General features: G+C 40.4%; 1 protein-coding gene across 1 annotated transcript; it reads left to right on the forward strand.

Annotated features, from left to right (window-relative positions):
* The first annotated feature begins 1754 nt into the window (after window positions 1-1754).
* smarcad1a (SWI/SNF-related, matrix-associated actin-dependent regulator of chromatin, subfamily a, containing DEAD/H box 1 a) lies at window positions 1755-17473 on the forward strand. The gene is made up of 23 exons (XM_050052027.1): window positions 1755-2234; window positions 2872-3010; window positions 3094-3220; window positions 3450-3519; window positions 3840-3940; window positions 4386-4487; window positions 5134-5212; window positions 5308-5999; window positions 7297-7493; window positions 9066-9156; window positions 9665-9764; window positions 9982-10041; window positions 10863-10938; window positions 11055-11190; window positions 11340-11471; window positions 11646-11741; window positions 12202-12319; window positions 12426-12541; window positions 13247-13435; window positions 13520-13638; window positions 13954-14136; window positions 14358-14464; window positions 15799-17473. Exons 1-23 carry the CDS (start codon window positions 2126-2128, stop codon window positions 15858-15860), a joined length of 3201 nt encoding a protein of 1066 aa, XP_049907984.1. The 5' UTR covers window positions 1755-2125; the 3' UTR covers window positions 15861-17473.
* Window positions 17474-19194: the final 1721 nt, after the last annotated feature.

Raw genomic sequence — 19194 nt, forward strand, 5'->3', positions numbered from 1 at the left:
TGTCCAGCTTCTTCAAGTAAGTTGTCAACTGACTAAAACACGTTATTGAAATGAACATACATTTTTAATACTAAAAAAACTTATTTATTTTAAGTGTTAACCCCCAACCCCATGAATAATTTTCTAGAGTGACACCCCATGCCTACATGTAATCAGTGTTTATTTGAGAAGAATACATATCTTTATTTTGCACTTACATGGAAATCTGTCTTTGGCATGACATACACTTAAAAACCTAACAGCCTTCATACACTTACAAACTTTACAGACATATTTACACTTAAAAAAATCCTCTGCCATGGGTTGAAATACATTAGATGAAAACAGTTAATAAGTAATAATTAAGAAGGGCCAAACAGTTTGGGTGAAACTGCTTACAATTAATGCATGTCTTTAAGAGACATAATGAAAAACAGTCGTAGTTACTAATATCTAATAAAGTCATTTGTTCAGTAAGATGACAGAGGACGGAATAAAGGATTTCCCATTTTTGTGGGTGCACTGTATCATCAGAGGATGTGAAGTGTCCTGAACCACTAATGTTGCTTTCCTCCTGTGGTGTACAGCTGTCTCTGGGGGTTTCCTATAATCTTAGTTAAATTGTAGTTATAATTTTTTATTATCATAATTATTTTTTGCCTTTGTGTGTGTAGGTAACTACTGAAACTACAACCAATTTTTGGCCATAAAAGACATTATTTTTCATGTTTATTTTATTATTGATTCTCTACTGATCAGCCCCGCCCCTTTTGGCTGCCATCCTGACCGCTATGAAGGCATGCCCAGGCAGTACATCCGCCAGGCAGCCACTGCATTCTTGACCCTCCCGATTACTAGTAACTGTAAGTATTGTTGTTTTATCGTTATTTATGTATTATTGTTATTTATTAGCAAATATTCAGAGATGTTGTTGCATGCTATTCTAGTGGTTACTTGGCCAACTGAGTAATACTGCTTGGTGCAAACCCCCCACATGGACTCTGTTTATGTAGGCAGGTGACGGAATGATGGGTATGCAAAACCAAAGCTGGCATTCCTGCACTTTAGTGATCCTTTTTTGTTTTATGTTGCTTTGCTTTATGTATGATCTTTTTAAAAGTGGGTCCTTTTTGCAATAAACTCATTTCAGTGGCATGTCTTTACTGGCATCTAACTTTTTTGCTGTAATTTTTTGTATCACATGCACTCTGTCAGTTTGTTTTGTTGAAAGTAGTTTGAACTATATTTTCTTAGTAGCTGCAGTTAACCAAATTAGATTTCTCCCTAAGATAGCTTTGCTGTAGTTAAACTTCTTCCGGTGTAAATTAATACGCAGCTTGCAAGACTTTGTTTTCCAAGAAGCTCCCCCGTCACTGCAATTAATGTGATTACTTTACATCAGTGCTTACCCTGCTTATAAGGCATATTTGGCCCCATGTGTTCCCTTACATCACCACATCACAGGTTTCATAAGCGATGTTGGCTCTACCGTCAAGAGAGTTCCCCTCCTATTCTTTTCCCCATTCGCGGAATCCATCGTATACCACACTGAAACGCCTTAATGCCATGGCACTTTATATATGAGACGACGCTAAGTAAATTACGGGAGTCGTAGGTGGATAATACAAGCTATGAATGTTTCGCTATTGACGGTGACAGGCTGTTAAAATAAGTTTATGATTGAGCGCCGTAAATCAGATTTGAGCAGAACCGGAAGTACGCTACAGTGCACTATCTTGATTCACCCGTTAGTTTCCGCCTACCTTTGCCTCTGACCAATGAGCGGAGCCGGCTTAGCATCCTCCAGGGCCGCTGGAGTTCGCGGGAAACCGGCTGTAATCGAGAAACGGCAAGCTTGATAGGCCCCGGGATAAAACAACCGTGTTTAATACCAAATCAGTATTTCAGTTACTCATTTTTACCCTTTTTAAACTGTAACGGTTGGAAACGTAGCGGTGACACTGCCTCAAATCGCCGCCTTTCCACGTCTGCTGCCCCGACTGCTATGCTAACACCCGACGCCTCTAAGCTAGGTTGCCTCGTTGGCTAACAGGAACACTGTGCTTCATGCGACAAGACACAGAAAATACAGCCGACCTGAAAGAGACAAAGCGCTGTCGCTGTCTGACACGGACAGACTGTTGACATGTTCAACTTGGAGCGCTTTCGTTATGACAAGAAGGGAGCGACGACGACAAACAAAGAGCAGGAGAGCGGGTCCAAAAGTCCAGAGTCTGAGAAGGAGAACAAGCCAGGTAACTAACGTTAGCAGATGTTAGCTAGCTTATGGTGCTGTTAGCCAGATGTGCAGGTATGCTATCGTTAGCAGTAGTTAAGTAACATGGTTATTATCATCATGCGGGCTTTTGCTGCAGGTTAGACGGACTATTTTCCACAGTAATAGTATGGTACATTCCTATGGAGCCGAAACTGTCATAGTTTCTGATGTGCAACTGCAACATATTTATCATTGCAGTGAGATTATGTGCATGTGTTACAGTTACAGTGCGTTTCTAAAATTAAAAAAAGATACTGTTTCTGTATATAACAATATTACGATGAGATTTCAGATGTCAGTTTGTCACCCACCTGTGTTTGGGGACATGGCACAGTGAGTTTCTGGTCATTATTCTCACGTCACTCTGCTTGCAACATGGACAGTTGCATTAAAATCGTAAGGAAGTCTAAGTCTAACGTCTACAGTATCTGAATGTCATGATGAAGACATATAATCATATGAGAAGGAAGCAATAGAAGATCAAAATGCACCTCAAAACCAAAGTCACTTTGCAGATGACTAAGACAGTATACTTGAGTTGCATCCTCCTTATCTTGCATCTTTTACTGCAGCGAATGCGTCAGCTAACTTGTTTTTTGCATTTTGCTGTCCAGCTAAGATGAAACCCGTGAAAAACCCATCAAAGTCCCATGCCCGAGGAGTGGTGTTCGAGGAAGTCATCTCAATCGACTTGGAGGAGGATGAGGGACTCCCTGAAGCAAAGTCCAAAACACCACACAGCAGGAAGTCCAAGTAAGTGTAAACCGAAATGACAACATTCTCACATTCATGCTGATTCATATTGCTTTTACAGACTTGTTGTTTGTCTTCTGTAGGAGTCCCAAAGGGAAGTCATCGAACAATGTGGCATATCACACAGATGACGAGGACAATGAATTGGAGGAGAAAATGAACAGAATACTGGAGATATTTCCTCATTTGCCGAGGACAGAGCTGCTTGAGGTGAGCTGAGCAGAGGCTTTGCTACTTCTCAGTATCGAACACATAAGTTTGACTCCAGGGACGTCCCGAGCCAATTTGCAGGATCTGTATCTTGTAATTGATGACGTTACAGTACACCAACTGTAGGTTTAATTTGTTGACATGACAACGTATTTAATTTATGTAACAAGCAGCTGGAAACAGTCCTGATTTTTTCTGTTAAAAGCACCTTGTTATGTTCCATTTCCAGATCATTGGGAGCACAAGCACATTGGACGGGGCTGTAGCTGCATGCCTTTTAAAGTTCGGGGATAAAGAAGGTAATGAATTACTTTCTCATAAACACATGATGACAGTCTGTGCTCAGTTTCACATGAACACCTTTCTGTGAGGTGTTTTAGCATTAAGATGGCTTAGTTTGTAGTTGGAGATTAAATCATCAGCATCCCACACAAAACATAAAATAAGTAAGGGGAAAATTGGTCAATTTACTTTTTAAGAAGTTGTTGCTAAGCCTGATGGATAGATGAATAAAAGTAAGACATAAATACAAATATGGGGAAATGTTGCAGTAAAAACACACAGCCACACAAACATCACTTGGCTACTTTTGAGAACACAAGCTGTTTTGTCTTCCCAGCTCCACACCAAGGCAGGAAGAGAAAGCAGGATGGATCCAGCAGTTCTCAGGACAGTGGTGACACTCAACCCAGCAAGAAGAGTAAGCCATCAGCAGAACTGGTAAGATTACTAATCATAATTTCATTATTTAAAACAGTTACATCACAGGTACACATAACCTGTCATTTTGATTTAAAGTACAACAAATGCAACTGTATGATACACTGCAGAGAAACAGAACTGTTAGTTTGTTGTTCCTTATTTCCAAAAGGTTGTTGGAAAAATGTCTTTTCTTTTTTTTACACAGACAGATTAACGTTTGCAAATATTGATGAGAGAAATACAAATGATTTCTTAATGAAGGCTGAGTCACGTCAGACAAACGACACGTTCCACATAAGGCTTTTAAAATTAATCTTTTGTTGAAGATGATGATGTAAATCTGTCTGACTGTTTTAGCTTTCCCATCACTGTTCATGCAAATCTCTGTTGTTGTTTTTTTAATTTAAATGGTAAGGGTTTCCTCTCAGTTTTGTAATCACCTTTCTTGTGTTTAAACCAAAAGACTTCTGATGATGAGGATGATGACGACAAAGAGCCAAACTGGGAGAAGCAGGAAGCCATGGTCAGAAAACTGCAGAAAAAGTTTCCTGATCAGGACAAGGAGGTGAGGACACACAGACACTTGTCCCTGTCTGTATCGCATGAAGTCATATTTAAATACATTTTTCCAATTTGATTCAACCCTCTCAAACTGTTTATTCTCTACATAACATGATAACACCACACTGTGTGTGTGACTAAGCATATGCGTATGTGATGTCACATGATACAGGACAATACAAGTTCAGTTCCCAAATTCCTGCAGCTTAAAAACAAACTCAGGTACATTCAGCTCTTAATGACGACTCACACACCACTTAAAGGGATATTTCTTAACTTTGTAAAGTGGGGTTGTGTCAGGTTCATAGTCAGTGTACGTCAGTCTGCCTTTTGGAGAAGCAGACAGGAGGACCAACACAGGAGCTAAGCAATTCACTGCTGTGGATGGGCATTAGCAGCAAAACATATTTTAGCCACTTGACAAAGCTAACTTCCCTAAATTCAACAGAATTGTTTTGAAGCAAAAATCTATCATGTCCAAGGTAATTTGTTTGTTCAATGATGCCTAAGCAAACAGGAATACTTGTCTATCATCTGTTTTACAGCTACACAATAAGAAAAGAAAAAAGTTGTAGATTTTGCAAGGCTGTTTTGTTGAAATGGTGGATCTCAAGTTTTAGTTCTGACCCTTGCTGATGTCCGTCTTGTAGGAGCTGCGGATGGTGTTGCAGGAACACGACTGGAATGTTGAGGATGCTCTGCAGGTTCTACAGATGTTCTCAGACCCAGGTACCCAGACCCAGGCCTCCTTTTCACTGACCTGCTGTTCTTAACTGATCCTGATACAGATTCAGGCTCAAGCCATTTTTTCTGTCTCTTGTCAGATAATACCAGTTACAGCTCACCTGATACAGAAGAAAAGAAATCCAGTAAAATAAAGAGCAAAGACAAGACAAGCAAGAACCACAGGAAGCTGAAACGCCACAATGACAGTAAAAGTAGGAGAGGTCAAAAGGACTCTAAATACCACAGAAATGTTAGTGAATCAGAGGAGGACAGTAAAGATGATACAGACGCTACAAAGGACAGCGAAGAAGAGTCAGACTCAGACAACAGTGATGGCCCTGAAAAAAGGAGTAGCACTTCCACTTTGTCCTCATGGCTCAAGAAATGCTCTGATTTCGTACCTTCATCCTCCTCTGTCAAGAAAACAACTACCTCAGCCCCCCCGAAGCCATCCTCTTCTTCCTCTACTGCCCAGATGTTGTCCAGATTTGCCAGTGGGACCAGTATAGCTAAGAAGCAAGCGGCAGAGAGAAAGAGGAAGGCGCGTGCCTCAAACGAACATGTCAGTTCTGAGGGGGAAAATGACGATGAAGAGGACACTGTTAGCACTGAGTTTGAGGACTCTGACGATGAACTGGACACTGAAAGTGGCATGACAGACCTGAAGAAGGAAATACTGAAGTTCTTCCAGGATGCATCGATCGACGAGCTGACGCTGATTGCGGGGTGCTCTGTTAAAAAGGCCCAGAAGATTGTGGAACTGAGGCCCTTTGACAGATGGAAGAGTCTGGTGAGTGTGTGTGTGTGTGTGTGTGTGTGTGTGTGTGTGTGTGTGTGGTGTGTTTCTAAACAAATGAGACAAGTAAGTAACCTCAAATAGACATCATGCAGTTGATTCTTTTGTGTAAAATAAAACAGTTTGAACACGTTGGCAGTGGCTAAAGTTGTAAAAACAAAGAGCTACAGTCAGTCATAGTCTGAAATCTTCCTGCCGCACACCTGGAACATGACTTTGTGACCTGTAAAGATGTAGACAGACGTTCCTTACAAGCTATTGAATAGTAGAAGTCTTCACCTCCTGACATTTCACCTCATGCTGCATTTATCAGACATGCCTTTTCATATTCCAAACATCTGTCAACAGAGTAAATATTAGCAGTATAGTAAGTATAATAATTATCTCATGTTGCAACAATAGGATGGTGAAATATTTCATATCTTTGTACACACCATACTCAACGATGAGTTAGTGTTGTTGGCACCTTTTTGTAACGCGTGTTTGGCTTTTTGAGGGGTTTTACAAGATGGGCTTAAAACTACACTGCAGATGTGTTTGCCCTGATCGTAGATATATGAGACTTGACAAGGCAGGATAGTCTGATTTTTAAAGCAGTGGCACCAGTGATTTAAGTCAGTGATACCCAAACATTTGGTCCCTTTTCACTGTCAGGTAATTTATTAAATGCTTACTAAAGCCGCGTTTCCACCGAACACTTTCGGGGTGTTACCAGAAGGTAATAGCCGCGTCACTGCTCCATCCTACTCTCTCTGTATTTCGTCCTCACCTATAATGTACACCTTGCCGATTGTCCACGAAACAGGGTTGTATGACATTTTTAGAGCAAAAAAAAGATCAGGCCGAAGTGTTTAGAGCAGTGGTTTGGTGATGCCGGAGCCATCAGAACGATGCTCCAGGAGGTATATTTTTTTCCATGAGTGAGGAAATCTTCAAGAGCTTTAAGATCCAATCATCACTGTACAGTCCACTGTACGCATTGTTGAGTAAGAGTTTTGATCCTGTATTAAACCAATCAATGGACTGCAGTTTCTAGCTCCACCTTGTAGGGTCAGACCAGTGTGCTAGGTACCTCAACAGAGGAGTGACAAAAAACAGGACAAAATGTAACGTTTCTATTGGTACCATCCAACTTATGACAATGAAAACCGATCTAACAAACTGAATTGAACTGAGCTAGACTGCTTGGTGGAAACAAGGCCCAATAGACTGTGTAATAGTAGTCAACAGGTACTTTTCTAGATGCTCAATACATTGTGTGAATTGTTACAGAATGTTCTGTCCTCTTCAGGTTGACGTCTTCCACAAGGACAATGGACTGTCGGAGAACTTACTGCTGGGCTGCAGAGTCGTCCTCAAAGAGCGGAACATTGTCCTGGGGCTGATGTCCAAATGTGAGACCATTGCATCAAAAATGGTCAAACAGGTTACTCAGCTGACGGACAGGGGAACAGGAGCCACTACACAGCCCACCCTGCTTAACAGTCAGTAAGTAAAGCAACCATTAACACATACTGTAACTAATGGATAGTCCACGAAATGGTTAAACTAGTAAGTCATAAAAAATGAGGACCAGTGATGTACTCAGCCGGCCCAGCCCACGCCATTGTGAGCATTTATACTTGTGCGGCGGTGTGTCTGTGTCACTCTGCAGTTACACCTCCAAAACACTAGCCAGCAGCTGGGTTTCTGTGAAGTGCTGTAAAATTTAGTTGATTCAAAACACACATTAAACATGGCGTAACAGCAACAATTTCAAACCCACAAATCAGCTTCACTATAACTCGCAGCATTCACAGACAAAGTACTTGTCTTTTGCTGGACACATTTTCCCCACAAATACAACATGCTAATGTTTTTAGCATGAGCCTATGGCATTTTACATTGTATAGATTAGCCTAGAGGCTAGCTGACTTTTCCTCTACTCATATAAAGCTGGGGACAACAGCAACATTTAGCAAAGGTAATGATACAAAATTCTGCTCCATTACAACTCACAGGGTTCACTGACAAAACAACTGTCTTAAACTAATCACGTTTTCCACACAAATATTACATGCTTACATTAATAGCACAAGCCTATGGCATTTTACATTGTATAGGTTAGCCTAGCGACAAGCGGAGATTTTTCCTACTCATATGAAGCCAGGATTAATCACACATGAGACTTAAAATACTATTTTGTGGAGGCTTTATTGTCTTCATATTGTCTTGTTTTTTAGCTGTGAAATTTAAGTAAATAAAAGCCTTGTTTCCACTGAGGGAAATGGTTTCAGCTTACAAAAATAGACAGGAGGTCTGCGTCGCTGTGACGTGGAGTTACATTTCTTGGGAGGTGCATGTCGAATTGACAGCGTACCTACGGCGTAGGCTCTACATTCACGCAGAGCCCACGCCGTAGGTACGCTGTCAATTCGACGCAGAAGTATAAATCCCACAGTACTCGGCAGCATTCTTGGGTTAAGTAGAAGCTCCCCAGTGCTTGCGTTGAGTGCCAGTTTGCTACTGTACTCATAAACATATATGGTCAGATATAGACATGGTTAAAGGATGCGTTGTTTTTGAATGATAGATAGTTTGCTCAGTTGCAAAACCCGGTTACACAATTAGGAGGTAGCTGCCTTCTTCTGGGCAAACATCTGCCTTTCTGAAGGATTACCTATTGGCCACCTCTTTGTGTTGGTGGGCCTCTCTGAACCACACGGTGGCAGAATCCAATCAGCTGTTGAATACCACTGTTAACAGTAACTGAGGCCCATTCAGGTGACAAATGGTCGCATGATTAAAAATGATATATTTCTGTGTAAAACTATATTTTACAGCAGATCACAAAGTATTCTGTCGGGGGAAGCTATGTTTCAAATACGTGTTTTTCTTTGTGTGCATTTTTATTTATTTATTTATTTATTTATGGAGGGTCAAGACAGAACCCAGTTACAGTTTGTCTGATGTTACAACAGTTAAAGTTCTGCTGTTTTGTTTTTATAAGTGATGCATCTGTGTCTTTCTAAAAATGGAGGTCCAGTTCTCGTTCTTAGTCTGTTACTTGTTGTCTTTCAGGTTCCAGTTGAAACCCTACCAGGTGATTGGTCTAAAGTGGCTGCTGCTTCTGCATGAGCACAAACTGAGTGCTATCCTCGCTGATGAAATGGTAAGGCAACCAGCCGAGGGCCTGTGTGAAGTGATAAGGTGCACTACCAACATTTGTGAGGTGTTGATGAAGCCTAAAGTCAAAAACAAAGGAAATGTAAACATTTAATAAGCCGAGCAGAACAGTGGGTGCTTGCAGCAACTCGATGAGTTACCCTACTGTGCCACTATCAAAGGGTGCTTTGTGTGGATATGTAGCCGTCCTGCAGGTGGATAAACATTAAAGTACAGTAAAGAAAAAACAGAACAAGCTGCAGAGAATTAAATTTGTTGATTCAGCCCAAAGATGGTGAGAGAAGTGAGACCTGTGATTTGTATGGTTTAGTAAAGCTGCAGTGCTGTTGAAGTCTGTCAGTATTCTTGCAGTTTATACTGGTAGCATGGGGTCAGAAACACAGATGTTCAAATATCTTTTTTGTGTCTTTCCACCTGGTTCTTTCTTCATCTCTTTGTCTTTGATATCTGACTGACTCTGCACCTCTTCATCACTCATCCTTTTTCACTCTCAGGGTTTGGGGAAAACAATCCAGGCTATTGCATTTCTGGCCCAGCTATATCAGAATGGAATAGAGGGTCCTCACCTCATCATTGTGCCAGCCTCTACATTGGGTAAAGATCTCCAAAAATCACATACTTTGCTACCAAGCTTTATATCATGTCATTTAACAGACATCTAAATAATCATTGTTAGCACGACAACATGTTTTTAAGGCCATGGTTACATATAGCATTATATTTCGCTGTATTAAATTTTGTATTTTCTCCGATTTTAAAAGAAACAGTCATTCATTTGTGATTTATGCTGATTTCATTATCTGTGTTGTAGATAACTGGGTCAGAGAGCTGAAGCTTTGGTGTCCAAGCCTCAAAGTGCTCGTCTACTGTGGTACGACTCTTCTTTCATCTTTTCACATTGAAACAGGGTTTCAATGGGGGAGCGTGACCCACCAGTTGAGAACCACTGCCCTCTGGGATAAGGCAATGAGTTCTCTCCTTTGCATTTTGTCCTTGACAACATGCTGCACCTCTACCCATGACAGATGCTTCTTAATCAGGATACACACCAGCTAGCAGAGCCATTTCTAGCTTTTGGGGGCCCAATGCCTCTTGGCCAAATCTTGTTTCAGCCATTTATGCCTACTCACCAAATCTGCTTCATATTCTGTTTGCATATAAGACCAAATGCTACTTTTTATACATAAAAAACAATTTTAATTCAGCGAAAGATATGTGCTACCTGTTCTAAAAACGTTACTCATGTAGTCTTCTTTATGTGAACCCTGCAATTGATCTGGGAACCTTAACTGTTCAGTGGGTGTTCAGTGTACACATAGACAGCTGAAGAGGACTCACTATAATGTTTGTGCGGAACAATGTTTGAGCTAAAGTTCAGACCAACAGCAGCACAATAACAAACCCAGCAAGAGGCTGCGTTGGTATTGGGTATTGGGTACCCTCAAACACCGCAGTGCAGTTTGTGTTTCTTTGAGGCAAGGCATTCCTCTCTGAAAAGTTATGGTTTTGTCTCAGTATCAGGTATACTGCCTGGTGTTCGTGGCTGGAACTCTCTGACACTATAAATCCTCTTTTAACTGTAATGGTAGAACATGTGTATGTGATGCTGTGCTGCTGCCTTTACTCTGCACATGACCATAGTCTGCGTCTTTACACAGTTTTGAGCAGTGTGTACCCATATGTTCCATACAGGATCTGTGGAGGACCGCCGCTACCTCAGACACGACCTCCTCAATGAAGATGTTGAGTGCAACGTCATTGTTACCACGTGAGCAAACGCACACCTTCCATTACATGTTACCTCAGGGCCATGAAGAGCCTGAAGCAACTTGTAAATGCGTACTTTTGTTTTATTCTGTTTTGCTTGTTTGATTTGTTTTACAGGTATAACATGGCCATAGGTAATGACAGCGACCGCGGCCTTTTCCGTAAGCTGCCTCTGAAGTATGCAGTGTTTGACGAAGGTCACATGCTGAAGAACATGAACTCTCTGCGCTACCGCCACCTTATGGCTATAAATGTTAGTCCACTGAATTTTTTTTTATGTATTTTCTACCACCGCCACCACCTGCCTATGTCTGTCATCAGAATTATTTGTATTTCTATCCAAAGATATTGAACCCAACAGTGAAGGATGTTTCTTTCTGTGTCTCTCGTATTCCCCTGTAGGCAGAGCATCGCTTGCTGCTGACAGGAACGCCTTTACAGAACAACCTCTTAGAGCTGATGTCTCTCCTGAACTTCATCATGCCTTCTATGTTCTCTAGCTCCCATTCACAGCTCTCCAAAATGTTTTCTATGGTAAATATGTGTTAGATGGCCATGCCATTTGAAGGATGCCACCATATAACACACTGAGAGATGGTCATAAGTGATGATTGTCAGTGTTAACTTCTGTATGAGTTTTTCGATTGTTGTTGTATTTTTAGGAAGGTCCTGCATAGCATACCTTTAACATTGTATGTTATTTGCCAGAAATCCCATGAGGAGCAGAGCCGCTTCGAGAGGGATCGTATTTCTCAGGCCAAACTCATCATGAAACCTTTTATCCTGCGAAGAGTCAAGAGCGAGGTGAGTTGATGGAGTTAATGTGACAGATTTGCAATGTTTAAATATAGTGTAAGTAGAGATTGTTTTCTGTGGGGAAATCTAGCATCAAAATAATTTTCTCAGTCTCCTAGTTTGGATTATTTAACAATTAGTTTTGCTCCAACAACCTAAAAAAAGAATCAGGAAAAAATTCATTTGGGACTTTTAAATGGTTCCCCTGCATCCAGCTACGTTAAAACTTTGATAGTAAAGAATCAAATTAACATTTTGATTTATTCTTTTAATTAGAGAAGAACCAGGAATCTCCATTTGACACACAAACTTATTTATGTTATTTATTTCAGTATTCTGCTGAAGCACACTTGCAGCATCACACAAATTTTCTCGGCCATTACCATAAATGAAGGGCACAATGAGAGTAACCATAGTTCAAACCCTGTGTTTGGATCGTCAGTAACTAAAGGTTGTGTCATTTTTCCAGGTCCTCAAGCAGCTGCCAGCCAAGGAGGAGAAGGTTGAGTTCTGTCCAATGAGTGAGAAACAGCAGGTTCTTTACCAGACTCTGTTTAAAAAACTCAAGGCCTCCATCAATGGCGAGAGTAAGCCTGATTCACTGCTCCCTGGTTTATATCTTGATATTATTTTGTGCAATTAACAGAAATAAATGTGTCGTTAACAAGTTCCCCTTGTGCATTTTCTCTGCAGAGCGTGAGTTGTGCAATGTGATGATGCAGCTGAGGAAGATGGCCAACCATCCTATGCTTCATAGACAGTACTACACCACAGAAAAGCTCAAAGCCATGAGCAAACTCATGCTCAAGGTCAGTCCTACTCTCTGTCCTTCCTCCCTGCTGCTACGGGGAGCTTCTCTAGCAGGGAAAAACAGTGTGGAGAGTCAGAGATCCACCAAGCTGGTCGATTTTCACTGCACATGGCTTGTGCCGCCACGTGGCCAGTGTGTCCCCGGCGTAAGAAGCTGACAATTCCTTGGTTGGGCACAGTATTTTATGTGATAATCTGGGATGGGGCGAGTTCGGGCTTCAGCTCAAATGGGCCGGTTCGGGTTGTAATTTTTTTGGCCTGTTGAGAACTCAATGTAGTAGCTAACAGCTATGTGCTATGTGAAGATATATGTGAATATATAGTGGAGTAATGGTGCCCTGAGCAGAGAATGATGTCACACTCTCTCTGTGTGTGTTGTAATCAGAGTTTCTCTGTACTTTGTTGTGGTAGATCTTACGGCTGCATGTGCATGTTGGTGCATGAGCCCCTTGTATATCCCATTGGTCAGCTAATAGCAGCCGCTCTGTACTGCACTCCTACGCAGTTACTGTTGAGAATACTGTCCTGAGTCTCGGTGGTTGAGAGCCATGTGCAGGCAATTCTGGCTCAGACTCTGAATCAAAGATGCTCTGAATGTTGCATACAGCTCTTTCAAAGTATTTGAAAGTGGTGAACTGTATTTTCAGAACATGTCAAATAACATAAATCAACATGGAATTTATTCCACCACACTCCCACCACAGGAGCCAACCCACTTTGACGCAGATGCTGCTCTGATCCAGGAGGACATGGAAGTGATGTCAGACTTCGAGCTGCATCGTCTGTGCCAGCAATACTCCTCCATCAGCTCCTACCAGCTTGAAAACAATCTCCTGCTTGACTCTGGGAAATTCCACCACCTCACAGAGCTGATGGCCTCACTTAAAAACAAGGTAAATACACAAAACATATCTGTGGTACACGCAAGAGCGCAGGCTAGATGTACTAAGGAGTTCAACTTTTCTTCCATCCTACAGGGAGACCGAGTGGTATTATTCAGTCAGTTCACCATGATGCTGGACATCGTGGAGGTGCTGCTCAAACATCTTAAGCATCGTTACGTCAGACTGGATGGATCCACCCCCATAGCAGAAAGGTCAGTATTGTGCAGTACATTGAAGACACATCAGTTGTAGCCAACAAGGCAGGATCATGAAGCGAAATCTTATTAATTCAAATTCTATTTAGTCATCCGACCTGCAAACAGCATCTTTGCTCTAACTACACTGCATCCTTTGCACATAAGTAGGTTGTGCTCAGCTTATTCTTTGAGTCTAGCACATCTATTATTCTACGTGTTACGTCGAGGTGAAAGATTATTTCAAATGTAGGAAAACAAAAGCACCGTTTTCAACTTCCTCAACATAATTTGTGTCACATCTAATGGTCGAATGATTTCTTTTTCCTGCAGGATTGTGTTGATCGATGAGTTCAACACGGATCCTGACATATTTGTGTTCCTGTTGTCAACACGTGCTGGCGGCCTGGGCATCAACCTCACCTCAGCCAATGTTGTCATCCTACATGACATCGACTGCAATCCTTACAACGACAAGCAGGCAGAAGACAGGTGTCACCGTGTCGGCCAGACAAAGTAAGATGAAATCTAAAAATAATCATGTATGGGATGAATTTTACCCGATGAGGTCTCGTAATTGGAATTGGAAATGTGAGCAACTGGACAGAGAACACTTGGGCTGTATGTATCAGAATAATGTTGTAGGTATTCACTGTAAGTACAGGACCTCCTCAGGTAAAAATGTTCCCTTTCAGAACAAGGCTTAATGTGTTGATTTCCTGTTGTGATTGTGTCAGGACTGTAAAGGTGATTAAGCTGATCAGTAAGGACAGCATAGAGGACTGCATGCTGCAGCTGAGCCAGAAGAAACTAAAGCTGGAGCAGGACATGACGGCTGTTGACGGTAAGGACGCCAACACACACATACTCTTTCTTGACTGCATGCGCATAACCTCTGAAATAAATACATTGAATTGATTTGAATGTTCCTATGCAATCTAAATAATCAAACCAGCGCTACAACAGTGGTGATTTGATTAAACAAATCAATAATAACAAAGATTCAGTACTGAGGTCGAGCAGAGCTGTGTCCACTTCTGTTTGTGATAGTCGCCTGTGTCTAATGCCAATGAAGCGAATTCCCCTGAACGTCCTAAACCCTTCAGAGATGACCTTAAATATTTGTTTTTGAAAGCTAAATAATATATCTAGGTCAAAACTATAGACAAAAATCCAACAGTCACACTAGTTGACTCATCAGTAAGACCTGATGAAAGTCCCAGGAATCGTCCTGTGTAAATGCAGTTTGAACAAAGCTGTAACATTCCTGGGTTAAATGCATAAGAACAACACAAACCAGTTTAGGAAAAGCAATCTTCTTCCTTTCAAGACCTCCATGCACTAGATGTTGTGTATACAAAAGTAACTATAGTAGAATTACAATATGGAGAAACAACTCAGAATATTTGGTAAGTAAAGTACAGATATGTATGAAGAATAAGGATCAGAGGAGATGTAAAGCAACTTCCAGCTGCCAGACACTGGTGTAGAACTTCACAAAGTATATCTGCTGTTTAACCCCAGGTTCACACTGGATGTGGAAGCGCCCCGATATGCATTTTGTCTCGTGGGCTCACGCCTAGAAGTACATTTCTCCGTGCTGGTCAGCAAGTGATTCTGCTCCTCTGTTCTTTTCTAGTGACATGTAGAGCATTGTCAGCTTGTGTGTGCGTGTCTCTTTCGCTCTCTGTTTAGACACAGCTGTCAAATATGTAGAATAACCAAGCATGGCATACATTTTTTATATAGTTAATAAGAATCAGATCATTTATATCATATAGAATTTATCCTTTATAGTTTTTCTAATAGATTATCAGTGTATTCTTGCCAGATTTGCCCACGGCTCATTAAAAAAATAGACTAGACGCCAAAACTATCACTGCAGATTGCGAGCTGGCTGCCGAGCTCACTGCTGCGGCGCATCCAGTGTAAACAGCCATATTGGTTAACATGGGCATCAAAAGGTAATGGGCAGAGCTCCATGGAAAATCAGATCGCTTCCCAGTGCTTCTATGTCCAGTGTGTGAACCAGGCGTAAAGCCAGTGACCATTTGTATGTCTGCAAACTCAGTTAGCCATATTTCCGGGCACACAGTGTTTGACCAGTTGATTTGCATTTACCCAACCTTCTTATTTTTTGCAACTGAAAAGAAAATTAAAGCATCATGTGTTCTTTAGGTGATGATGGGACCATACCTGAAGATATGGCAACTTTGCTCAAAGCCTCACTGGGACTGTGATGCACAAACACACAAAACTGTAGAGTGTACAAACACATTTTTTGATGGCATTCCTGTGACTCTGGGCAGACTTGAGTGTTCCGACTGAACACACACACTTCTGTGTCTATACTGGAAAACTACTGAGAACCATATGCTGCCAAGTTCTGATATTGAGATCTGATTGACTCTGTAGTGTGGCAGCTGTGCCTAAAACACTATTTTTTTCATGCATACAGTTACAGTTTTTGCTTCTACTTTGACATGAGATCAATATATAAAGGCAGAACAAAAATGTTGCCTTTAGAATTGTATGCACGCCACACGTTACACACACGTTAAAACTTGAAAGAAAGTGGTGTTTAGAAGTTCAGACCAAACTGTCAGTGATGCAGCATGTGTTGAGACTGCACCATGGCGCTTGTTTAAATAAAAGTATCATTGAAGTTCCTGTAACCCTGCAGTCTTATATTCACATTCAGATAAAGACATGCTGGTAAGGAAAATGATGCTTACTGGCAGTCTGTGGTGTATGAACTATTCCAAGGTCTTTATGTGTGAAGAGATGGAGGATGGTAGATTTTTATAACCACCCTTCCTACCTGACAGTGTTGCATCTTGCCTAATGTACTTGCTCTTAACTTGCCAGGTCTTTTAAAAATCTTAAAAAAAAAAAAAAAAAAAAAAAAAAAAAAAAAAGAAACTTAACATCAAAACATTTTTGCTGCTTTAATTTACAGCAACATTTAACAGCAGCCGATATGACAACTATACAGAACATGTTGCTGTTCACATTAACACCCTCTGATACCAGAACTGATCAAACATTTTGACAGTTTTGGTTGCCTCACGAAATCAGCCAAGTATCTGGAAAATTGTATCTCTGTAGGTGTAATGTGTTGAGTTTCATCCAAATGATTTAATTTTAAAGGTCCAGTGTGCAGGGTTTAGAGGCATCTCTTGGAAGAAATGGTGTGTAATATTCATATGTATTTTTTTATTAGTTAATAGTCACCAGAAAATACGTATAGTTGTGTTTTCATTGCCTTGTAATCAGCGGTTTATATCTACATACAGAAAGGGTTCTCCTCCATGGAGTCCGCCATGTTGTTCTACAGTAGCCCAGAATGTACAAACCAAACACTGGTTCCAATTGGGGCATTGATGTTTTCATGTTTTCGCATCAGCCACCGTAGTTGCTCACACAGAAGAGAAGTTTCAGTTCTGCAACCTCACCTCTCGATGCTTCTAAATCCGACACACTGGACCTTTTAGTCATTTTTTTGGCGAAGGCTGATACATGGTATTGTGGGTGTAGTCGATAAGTTTCGTACACAAATATCCCAGTTTTTCTAGTGTGTAAATCTAGAAAAACTACAGTAAAAATAAAAAAAAAACAGAATGTCTTTAGTAAGAACGGTGCTTGAATTGGTTTCCTCACTGTTTCTACTCCTTTCAATATCTGGAGCTGAGCGACACAGAAGATGGTGATTTAATGAAGCAGCTGCAGCATTTATGTACTGTATAAGTGGCTAATGTGTTGTAAGTGTACAAGTGTACGTGTAAAAGCTTTTACTATACTTTGTATGTTTTTAAGGTTCCTGTTTGAACTGAATAATAAAAGTTGGAATAAATGTTTGTGTGGTCATGTCTACAGCGATTTAACAGGAGGAGCTGCCGGTAAGGAAATTATCTCTCAATCTTTCATATTATATGAATTACTGTAATATTATGCTGCAAGTGGTTTGGCAAGAGTTGAAATATGTGCACCTTTGTAATGCCAGGTTTGGCAACAACAGGGTCTGTGATATACATTTGGAATAGGTTTATTAATGAAGTCCATATAAGATATATCTGATGAAGACTGCCCCTTTTGAGTTTCATTATTTATCAGCAGTCTACTGAGACTAATCAAAGTGATTCAAATTGGCTAATTTTAAAAAAAGACGTCTAAATAATGTGTAATGTGAAGGATTTTAAAAAACCTATGAATATCACTGGTTCCACTAAAGCTTCATGGTGGGTGATGAGGCCTTCCTGATTTTAAGGGGTGTGAGAAAACATTTTAAATAAATACACAGTAGAGCTTTATCTCAGATTTATATTTGTTTCTGTGGCAAAAACTAAATAAAATTGTTATTTTTAAAGCTAAGATTATTCTTCAGGACAAACATTTGCATCCTGGTGGATATTAAAGATATTTTCTATTTCGTTCTTAACTTTAAAAAAAAAGCTGACAGGACAAGGGCACAGTGAGACAGAACCTTCCCTGTCAGCTTAACAGCCTCGTCCTGCATTAGAAAAGTATGCAGTTAAAACAACAAGAATTGATCGAACAATGGTCAAGCCTTGGGAAGAAGAAAACACTGAATTTGTCAAAAAAGGATCCTATAAATGATTGTTAAAAATAAAGAATAAATAAATGATACGGAGAATTGAATAAAAAGTTCCTAAAAACAACAGGTAAACTTATCTTTGATATAACATTGTCCGGAAATAATCTGTTTCAAATCTCATTTTACAGAAACCTGCAGTTATTGCACTCTCTGCTTGGGTTAATTGTACAGTTTATCAGTTGTTCTACGCCATTATTGTTATGCACTGAATATAATATTAAGTATTCATGAGATATGTCACATGGTCAGGGGTTGTGAATTTACTCAATGATAGAAAGACTTCCCTGAAGAAAAAAGGTTGGGAACCACTGGACCAGACGATGTTGAATTAAACCTAATCCAGTTATTCTGAAAGGAGCCACGAGTTGCTTGCATCTTGCATAGTTTACTTTTTAGTGTATTATTTTTCTAATAGTATGTGTCACATAAATGCACCTGTCACTTCAAATGAGTCCCTTTGTAGAAATGGTGAGTATGTGAAGCCCTTGTGGTTGTTAATGCAGTATCGATATGCCGTAAAACTTCAATTAATAGCCCAGGCTATTATTTGCTTAAATCACTGAAATCAACAGGCCTTTATCTGGGACTGTCACACAAAGCTATTGCTCAGCAAAGCTCACAAAATACAAATTGTTTATTTAAACCAGTATGAATGTTACTTGTATAAAAACTAGGCTTTAGAATATACTGTATATCAATTATGAATCATTCATTTGATCTAGCTCCGACTGACCGCATCAGAGAGAGTGAGTTACTGCACCTGAGGATTATGGCACCTGGCGTACCAACACAACCCCACTTTATCCTGTTAAAACAGTCACAACTTTGATTATTTTTTATTAAAAGCCCTTTTGATATTTTTGTTCTGAGGACCCTGATGCACTACAGAAATATGAATAAATTACTGGGCAATGGAGGAATGGACACATAATTTAAGGTAGCCAACAACCTGGTTTTAT

The sequence above is a fragment of the Epinephelus moara genome, chromosome 8 (genome assembly GCF_006386435.1).
Source record: "Epinephelus moara isolate mb chromosome 8, YSFRI_EMoa_1.0, whole genome shotgun sequence".
NCBI classification, from domain to species: domain Eukaryota; kingdom Metazoa; phylum Chordata; class Actinopteri; order Perciformes; family Serranidae; genus Epinephelus; species Epinephelus moara.